This window comes from Oncorhynchus clarkii, chromosome 4, assembly GCF_045791955.1.
Source record: "Oncorhynchus clarkii lewisi isolate Uvic-CL-2024 chromosome 4, UVic_Ocla_1.0, whole genome shotgun sequence".
Classification (NCBI taxonomy): domain Eukaryota; kingdom Metazoa; phylum Chordata; class Actinopteri; order Salmoniformes; family Salmonidae; genus Oncorhynchus; species Oncorhynchus clarkii.
Window position 1 is genome coordinate 42,232,297 of NC_092150.1, and position 9,875 is coordinate 42,242,171.

The following is a 9,875-nucleotide window of genomic DNA, read 5'->3' on the forward strand; positions in this document are numbered from 1 at the left end:
ATAGCCTATCCTGTATCTTCTTGAAACCTGAATAACATTTTTAAAATAGTGTGTTTCCTATAGCTTAATTAATATTCGCTTGATTGAGATGGCTCATTGTGATCAAAGTCATCATCACAAATATTTCCACTGGTCAATCCATTTTTAATCTATCGATAAGCATAACGCTTCGATGGGTCGACGACACCACTTGGTGAGCGAATAATTTAGGTTCTCACGCTCAAGCCCACACCCAGTAGGCCTACTATAAAAGGTGTCCTCGCTGCAGACAGCTTCATTCACAGCCTTAAACTGGAAAGAAAAACAGAGGCGCGCTATTGGTAAAAGGCATTGGAATGAACAGAAGCATATCGGCGCTTTTATTTCTGTCTCTAGGCATAATATTTGTCTGCGAAGGAGGTAAAAACATGATGGGAGAGTAATTATGAAGCGTTGGTGCTGTCTAAATGTGTTTGTTTTCTATCATCGTATTTGCAATGTGTTAACAAAATGTTTCACTCTTTTTACATTTTATTTTAGTTCATCTAATTACTTTTCTATCAGCTATCGAACATTATGAGCGTTTTCTTTAGGGCTATATAAATTGATAGCCTTTGCTATATTTGTTTATATAGCCAATCTATGTGAATTATTTGATATGTAGGCCTGATATGTACATCGAAACAATCAGATAATTCCATGTTTATGTGATCATCATTTTTTACACTTTGTCTAAAAATGTTTTTATGCAGGCAACCCTTGCTGCTCACAGCCATGCCAGAACCGTGGCGTTTGTACGGCCATGGGCGCCGACGACTATGAGTGCGATTGCACACGCACGGGATTTTATGGCCACAACTGCACACAACGTAAGTTATATCCTATATAAACAAATCAACATTTTTAAAAAATCCTTTATTTTTGTTCTCCCTAGACACCTTCTTAATATGCTTTTTTCTTGATTTAACAGCTAAATTATTCACGTGGATTAAAGTGTCTCTGAAGCCAACCCCGAACACAGTGCATTACCTCCTCACCCACTACAAGGGGCTCTGGAACATCATCAACAGCATATCATTCCTCAGGGATGCTATCATGAGATATGTTCTGACATGTGAGTTGAGTTCAATAGCATCATACAGTAGTCTTGATGAGGTTTTCTCTCCTGCCATTTGATCATGTCAAAACTAGTGATGTTTTGACATGATGATTTTGCTTAGTCAAAACTAGGCCATTCAATAAGTAGGGCTACTAATACAATAACATACAAAGTCATCACAGTTTATTTGGAATTCATGTTCATGACTTGAGCTCTCTCTGTCTCCAGCTCGCTCTCATCTGATTGACAGCCCCCCGACTTTCAATACAGACTATGATTATAAAAGCTGGGAAGCCTACTCAAATCTCTCCTACTACACACGCACGCTCCCTCCTCTGCCCAAGGATTGCCCAACTCCTATGGGAGTCGTAGGTAATCAAACTCTCTCTTTCTCTCTCTCTCTCTCTATCCGAACCTGTTCTCTCAGATTTTTGAACGATGCCTCACCTCCATAGCTTCATTACATCATGCACATGCCTGACAGTCCCTGTAGAGTAGAGCTGGCTACTTGCCTGAGGTTTACTGTGAAGGAAAGTCATACTCACTGAGCCACACCAAAATCCGTGTGGCATTCCCATGCATGCTTTTGGTTTGGTGGATATAGGATCAGGTTATTCTATTGTATTGGCAATATATTTCATTTAATGATAAAAACAAGCACAATCTCCTGTATCTTATAAAACTACAACATTTTAAAAAGCAAACCTCTAAATGAAACCAATCTCTCTGCTTTCCTCCATCCAGGTAAGAAGGAGCTGCCTAATGTGGAGATGCTGGCAAAGAAGCTCCTGATCAGGAGGAAGTTTATCCCAGACCCTCAGGGCTCCAGTCTGATGTTTGCCTTCTTTGCCCAACACTTCACCCACCAGTTCTTCAAATCCGACCAGAAGATGGGGCCGGCCTTCACTAAAGCCAAGGGCCACGGCGTGAGTACCAATGCTGGACAGCACCAGCACAATAACAGCACATAATAGACCAGCACTGAACATTACAACATGGTTTTGCCCAGGGATCAAATGACAGGGGGGCTAGTGGGGTCTTGGCAACCCTGGTCTCACCGTAGAGATTGAGTTAACTGAAAGAAGACATCTATGTATGTAGGTCTACGTACTGTGCATTTGGAAAGTATTCAGACCCCTTGACTTTTTGGTACATTACAGCGTTATTATAAAATCGATTACATTATTTATTTTTCTCATCAATCTACACACAATACCCCATAATGACAAAGCAAAAACGTTTTTTTTTTTAAATTTTTTTTAGAAATGTTTGAAAATGTATATAAACAGAAATACCTTATTTACATAAGTATTCAGATAGGAGACTTTCTATGAGACTCGAAATTGAGCTCAGGTGCGTCCTGCTTCCATTGATCATCTTTGAGATGTTACTACAACTTGGAGTCCACCTGTGGTAAATTTAAATTGATTGGACATGATTTGGAAAGGCACACACCTGTGAATGTAAGGTCCAACAGTTGACAGTAAATGTCAGATTAAAAACCAAGCCATGAGGTCAAAGGAATTGTCCGTAGAGCTCCGAGTCAGGATTTTGTCATGGCAAAGATCGAGGGAAGGGTACCATTTCTGCAGCATTGAAGGTCTCCAAGAACACAATGTCCTCCATCATTCTTAAATTGAAAAAGTTTGGAACCACCAAGACTCTTCCTAGAGCTGGTCACCCAACCAAACTGAGCAATCGTGAGAGAAGGGCATTGGTCAAGGAAGTGACCAAGAACCTGATGATCACTCTGACAGAAATCCAGAGTTCCTCTGTGGAGATGGGAGAACCTTCCAGAAGGACAACAATCTCTGCAGCACTCCACAAATCAGGCCTTTATGGTAAAATGGCCAGACGGAAGCCACTCCTCAGTAAAAGGCACATGACAGCCCGTTTGGAGATGGCCAAAAGGCACCTAAAGGACTCAGACCATGAGAAACAAGATTCTCTGGTCTGATGAAAGCAAGATGGAACTCTTTGACCTGGAGGAAACCTAGCACCATCCATATGGTGAAGCATGGTTGTGGCAGCTTCATGCTGTCGGGAGGTTTTTCAACAGCAGGGACTGTGAGACTAGTCAGCAGAGGGGAAAGATGAACGGAGTTAAGTAAAGAGAGATCCTTGATGAAAACCTGCTCCAGAGTGCTCAGGACCTCAGACTGGGGTGAAGGTTCACCTTCCAACAGGACAATGACCCTAAGCACACAGTCAAGACAATGCAGGAGTGGCTTCGGAGCAAGTCTCTGAATGTCCTTGAGTGGTCCAGCTAAGCCAGGACGAACCCAATCGAGCATCTCTGGAGAGACCTGGAAATAGCTGTGCAGCGACACTCCCCATCCAACCTGACAGAGCTTGAGAGGATCTGTAGAGAAGAATGGGAGAAACTCCCTAAATACTGGCGTGCCAAGTTTGTAGCGTTACACACAAGACTCGAGGCTATAATTGCTGCCAAAGGTGCTTCACCAAAGTACTGAGTACTGATATTTAATGTTTTAATTCATTTGCAAACATTTATAAAAACCAGTTTTTGCTTTGTCATTATGGGGTATCGTGTGTAGATTGAGGGAATAATTATTTTAAAATCAATTTTAGAAGGCTGTAACATAACAAAATGTGGAAAAAGTCAAGGGGTCTGAATACTTTCAGAATACACTGTATGTAGGATCTTAAATTGATCACCCTGTTGCAGGAGAGCTTTCCTGCAATGTAGGAAATGTAAACTTTGTAGTATATTTGAGGTTTAAAAAAGCTTCTGAAGTTTAATTTCCATTTTGAAAACTCAGACTTTATTTTCCCTTACTAAAAATGTATCAACCCTTACAAAAATATACATTAATTATAATCCACATAATAATTCACTTTTCCTGTTGCTGCAGGATTATTTTCCTGCTGTAGCAAACTTACTCAAATTAAAATCCTACGTCTGTATGTGCTTGATTTCCAGGTGGACCTGGGTCACATTTACGGTGATAACCTTGAGAGGCAACACAATCTGCGGCTCTTCAAGGATGGCAAGCTGAAGTTTCAGGTACTGGACAGATCTTGTCAACTATAAATAACCTTGAACATCACTGAACAGATTCTGTTTGTCATATTCCCAGCTGACTGTCTCTTCTCTTACCTTTACTCTCTATAGGTCTTGGAGGGAGAGGTGTACCCACCTACAGTGAAGGAGGTAGGGGTGGATATGCACTACCCTCCCCATGTCCCTGAGTCTCACCGCTTCGCTGTGGGCCATGAGGCATTCGGCCTGGTGCCTGGTCTTATGATGTATGCTACCATCTGGCTGAGAGAACACAACCGAGTCTGTGATGTCCTGAAGGAGGTACATCCGGACTGGGATGATGATAGGCTCTTCCAGACATCTCGCCTCATTCTCATTGGTAAGCAGTCTAATCGAGCAGTATGTGAAGAGAGATGTATAGGACTTGCTGCTTATTATCACAAGGAAGCCATGTGGTCAGATCCTGCAGATCTTACATTGTCTATTGTAGCTTGTGCCCATCAAATATTGCATTTATTTGCAAATAGCTATTATATTGTATGCAGACCCAATGTTCTACAAAATTCTATCCAGACCGAAAATTCTATTGTATTTCGACCTAATGAACCAAAGTGTGGACCCATATTTACAGCAGTGCTCATTGTTTTCACTTCCTCTCTATGGGTCTGACCACAGGAAGTGGCCTTCTCCTTTTACATGAAGTCCTTGATAATAAATCAAATCAAACTTTATTTGTCACATGCGCCAAATACAAGAAATGTAGACTTTACCGTGAAATGCTTACTTTACAAGCCCTTAACCAACAGTGCAGTTCAAGAAGAAGAAAATATTTACCAAGTACACTAAAATAAAAAGTAATAATAAAAAGTAACACAATAACAATAACGAGGCTATATACAGGGGGCACCGGTACCGAGTCAATGTGTGGGGGTACAGGCTAGTTGAGGTAATCTGTACATGTAGGTGGGGGCGAAGTGACTATGCATAAGTAACAAACAAACAGTGAGTAGCAGCAGTGTACCAAAGGGAGGGGTGTCAACGTAATTTGTTGATATTATTGTCGATTTTATGAATTGTTCAGCAGTCTTATGGCTTGGGGGTAGAAGCTGTTGAGCCTTTTGGTCCTAGACATGGCGCTCCGGTACCAGAGAAAACAGTGCAGTAACAGAGAAAACAGCCTATAACTTGGGTGACTGGAGTCTCTGACAATTTTATGGGCTTTCCTCTGACACAGCCTATTATATAGGTCCTGGATGGCTGGAAGCTTGGCCCCAGTGATGTGCTGGACCGTTCGCACTACCCTCTGTAGCGCCTTACGGTCAGATGCTGAGCAGTTGCCATACCAGGCAGTGATGCAACCGGTCAGGATGCTCTCGATGGTGCAGCTGTAGAACCTTTTGAGGATCTGAGGACCCATGCCAAATCTTTTCAGTCTCCTGAGGGGGAAAAGTTTTGTCGTGCCCTCTTCACGGCTGTCTCGGTATGTTTGGACAATGATGTGGACACCAAGGAACTTGAATCTCTCGACCCACTCCACTACAGCCCCATCAATGTTAATGGGGGCCTGTATGGCTCGCCTTTTCCTGTAGTCCACGATCAGCTCCTTAGTCTTGCTCACATTGAGTGAGAGGTTGTTGTCCTGGCACCACACTGCCAGTTCTCTGACCTCCCTATAGGCCGTCTCATCTTTGTCGGTGATCAGGCCTACCATTGTTGTGTCGTCAGCAAACTTAATGATGACGTTGGAGTTGTGTTTGGCCACGCAGTCGTGGGTGAACAGGGAATACAGGAGGGGACTAAGTACACACCCCTGATGGGCCCCAGTGTTAAGGATCAGCGTGGCAGATGTGTTGTTGCCTACTTTTACCACCTGGGGGCGGCCCATCAGGAAGTCCGGGATCCAGTTGCAGAGGGAGGTGTTTAGCCCCAAAGTTCTTAGCTTAGTGATGATCTTTGTGGGTACTATGGTGTTGAACGCTGAGCTGTAGTCAATGAACAGCATTGGAGTGTGATTGAGATTGAGTGAGCAAGGCACTTAACCCTAATTGCTCCTGTAAGTCGCTCTGGATAAGAGCTCTGCTAAATGACTAAAATGTAAAATGTGTTAATGTCAGTTAACAAAAGTTGTCGATCAGTCACTGTGTAAATAAGCCTAACATGACAGCAGTTTAATGGCGCCAAAACAACACTTGAGAGTTGATATCACTCTGTGATATTATGTCAAAATTGACTATGGATATTTTTAATAACTTCCCTCTCTTGTAAAAGGGATTTTGTTCCAGTGGGACAACCTGAAGTAAAGAGTAGAAGCATGCATATATAAAGAAACAACAAAGGTGATAACTAATTGCCCCTCTCCTTGCTCCTTGCTGTAGGTGAGACCATCAAAATTGTGATCGAGGACTACGTGCAGCACCTGAGCGGCTACCACTTCAAGCTGAAGTTCGACCCAGAGCTTCTCTTCAAAGAGCGTTTCCAGTATCAGAACCGCATCGCATCAGAGTTCAACACCCTGTACCACTGGCACCCACTGATGCCCGACTCCTTCCACATCCAGGAGCAGGTCTACTCCTACCCACAGTTTGTCTTCAACACCTCTGTGGTCACCACACATGGAATCACCAACCTGGTGGAGTCCTTCACCAAGCAGATTGCTGGACGGGTAAAGAGGCACTTTCTGTGTGGGATTTAGGTTGTACACTGTGGGCTCTGGGTGGCTGCTTAAGGTGTGGTTCAGAATTAGGAATGTAAATGGGGCCTGGTGAACCAAGGTTGAATTGTGGGTGAATGATAATGATATTGTTGCATGTTATTATGTGAGTTTTAAGCAGACTTGATATTTTACTTTAGTGCTTACCCTGAGGGAATGTCAGTCATTGAAAATAAAGAGAAACTCATTATTGAAGTCTGGTCGACTTACATCTTGTCCCTCGTTCCTCCTTAGGTTGCTGGAGGTCGTAATGTCCCCCCTGCAGTGCTAATGGTGGCTCTGAAGTCCATAGAGAACAGCAGACAGATGCGCTACCAGTCCCTTAATGCCTACAGGAAACGCTTCTCCATGAAGCCATACATCTCTTTCGAAGACCTCACAGGTGAGAACCACCATTAGCATCACAGCTATTACATAAACACTTATCATCCTTAGCATTGGGATTGAGTATTTAGTGATAAGATTGTAATACAGTGATAAGATTGTAATACAGTGATCATTTAGTGTAATTCACTTTTTAGAGTAGAATTAACAGTAGAAGGTGTGACATCCTGTGGTATACTGCTTTCAATTAAGGCCTGTAAAGGGAATGGATGGAAGGTCATTAAAATAGTAATAAAACTAGCCTGGGCAGATTTGAGCCTGCTGCTGTAAGTTATATTGGAGCAATACTGAGCTCCTTTTAAGGGAGCAAAGGCAAACAGATGTGTACTTTAGTTAAAGATAGTGTAAGCAGTTAGTGATGTCAGAGAGCCAGGTGTAAACAGGCAGAGGCAGAGGGGCGTCTGGGAGGTTGACAAACTGCACTGCCTCACACAGGCCTGCTGCATTCCTCTCAGAAAGAAGAAGCTTTTCTTTAATGACAGTTTGAGAATAAACAAAAAGTGTGTGTGTGTGAGAGAGTGTCTCTCGCTCTTTTTCACACAGAGGGAGTAAGAGTGAGAGAGAAAGATGTTGAATGAGTTTGAAGTACTTTCTATGTGTATTGCATCAAGTATGCAAACTCAATCTCTAAATGCTTATGAAACAGCTCTCAAACTTGTATCGTTTTCACTAACACTTGTTCTGTAGACAAAACAAGACACGAGGTCAGATGTAGATACATTACATCAGTGTGTCGTCATCATAATGTCCACATCAGCTTAGTCAGACTGAGATAAGCCAGGTTGAGTAGAGTACCTAACATAACCCTTTCTCCCAGAAGCCAGACTGAGTAATGTAACATTTCCCTCTCTCTCTGTGTGTGTTTCTCAGGGGATAAGGAGATGGCTGCAGAGCTGGAGGAGATGTATGGGCATGTGGATGCTGTGGAGCTCTACCCAGGCCTGCTGGTGGAGAAGCCAAGAACCAATGCCATCTTTGGGGAGACCATGGTGGAGATGGGTGCCCCCTACTCCCTGAAAGGCCTGATGGGAAACCCCATTTGTTCGCCAGAGTACTGGAAGCCCAGCACCTTCGGTGGGAGCATTGGCTTTAACATCATCAACACAGCGTCCCTACAGAGGCTGGTGTGCAGCAACATCAAGGGCCCCTGCCCTTTGGCATCCTTTCATGTGCCCGACGTAAAAGACAATGGATCCAATGTCAATAATTCCAGTACGGCACATTCGGGAAGTAACGATCGCAACCCCACAGTACTTCTAAGAGAAAGGACCACTGAGCTCTGATAAGACAATTCAGCATTTAAATGTATAAGCATTTAATGTATTTATTTATGTTAATATTTATTTAATTTATTGTATTCTGGAAGCGTTATTGAGAAATGTTGTTGAGAACATTTTTTGTAATGTCTCATTGTTTTGACATGACTTTTTAAAGAAAACCAATCCTTACGTTTGGGTTATATTTATTCTAAGAGCTAATTTAATGTATTCTGTTATTTTATTGACCTCAGAAATAGCACTAGCAATATTGTTTATGTTTGTCATTTTACTTTGTTTAACAACTGATACTTGAATTCAACACGTTTAGTTGACAACATGACTCTAACATTCCGTCTTAACTGCATGTTACAATGTTACATTCCACCTAACTTAGAGCTGGTTCTCCACTTATTGTGCAAGGGAAAAGCTAGTTAGGTATGTAAAGTCCATTGTACTTTGATACTCTAACCCTTAAAGTATTTTCTTTGTGTATTTTTAATCTTGAGCTGACTCCTTATTGTTCTAATAAAACACTGTCTATAATGAAATACATGACTCCATTATCTTTTCACATTTGCTAAATGACACTGCAGCAGAGGTTGCTATTCAGTCCTCTTATTCCATCACTGTGATATCCTCATTCATGTCTTTTTGTTTAAGTGGGTACTTTGTGCAAAGATAAAAAATGTAGTTAAAGAGGTTCTTGTCTCAGTGCTGCCAAACTTCCCTCTCTCCCCTTTTCTGTCCTCCATATGTGACCGACCGCCTTGACTCGGTCTTATGTAGCAAAATTTGTTTTTTACATTGAATAAAAGCAGAGACTAAATGGTATTTCATGCACTGCATTTTAGGAACATTGGGAAAGTAATTCTGCTATCAAAGTTGATAAACTTATAACCTCACTTTCGAGAAAATGGCCTTGACTGCTTTGGTACCTACTGGAGAGCTCTTATCTACACCCATTCAGCATCGTTCACTCTTAAGCTTTAGCTCCACCAATCTCTTTAAGGGTTGATCAAAGTATTCTGTCCTAACAACAGCAGTCAAGCACCCAATCTAACTGGCTAACAGTTGTCGCAGTGACATTCTATTCTAAAGGACACTTGCATAGTGGAGTCTTTTGTTAAGGCATGTAGCTAGCTAGCTAAACAATGAACCCCAACTCATTACGTTACTACCCTGCATAAACCTGCAGGTACCTAACCAACCAGGTTCCATGTTAGCTAGCTAACATTAGGTTATAACTAGCCTAGCAAATGGCTCTGAGAAATGAATAATAAGATCATACACGTAATGTTGTCTAGTGAGCCAGCCAGCGCACGCTTGCTAGCTAGCTAACAGTACACTTTAACTTGAAATGAAAACGACTTTGTCAAAATTAGAAACAAGTAACTGTATCTGAAAATGTAGCTAGCTAGACTATTTTACCCGTATACATCA

General features: G+C 42.1%; 1 protein-coding gene across 1 annotated transcript; it reads left to right on the forward strand.

Moving 5' to 3' along the window:
• Nucleotides 1–317: 317 nt before the first annotated feature.
• LOC139407700 (prostaglandin G/H synthase 2-like) lies at nt 318–8,890 on the forward strand. The gene is made up of 10 exons (XM_071151550.1): nt 318–399; nt 732–848; nt 950–1,093; nt 1,307–1,450; nt 1,823–2,004; nt 4,023–4,106; nt 4,215–4,461; nt 6,458–6,744; nt 7,027–7,174; nt 8,047–8,890. The coding sequence occupies exons 1-10, from the start codon at nt 336–338 to the stop codon at nt 8,457–8,459; spliced, it is 1,830 nt and encodes a 609-aa protein (XP_071007651.1). The 5' UTR covers nt 318–335; the 3' UTR covers nt 8,460–8,890.
• Nucleotides 8,891–9,875: the final 985 nt, after the last annotated feature.

Coding starts and splice junctions, on each gene's coding strand:
- LOC139407700 (XM_071151550.1), top strand. CDS start 336: ATGAACAGAAGCATATCGGCGCTTTTATTTCTGTCTCTAGGCATAATA. Junction 1,451..1,822: donor AACTCCTATGGGAGTCGTAG/GTAATCAAACTC, acceptor TCCTCCATCCAG/GTAAGAAGGAGCTGCCTAAT. Junction 2,005..4,022: donor CTAAAGCCAAGGGCCACGGC/GTGAGTACCAAT, acceptor CTTGATTTCCAG/GTGGACCTGGGTCACATTTA.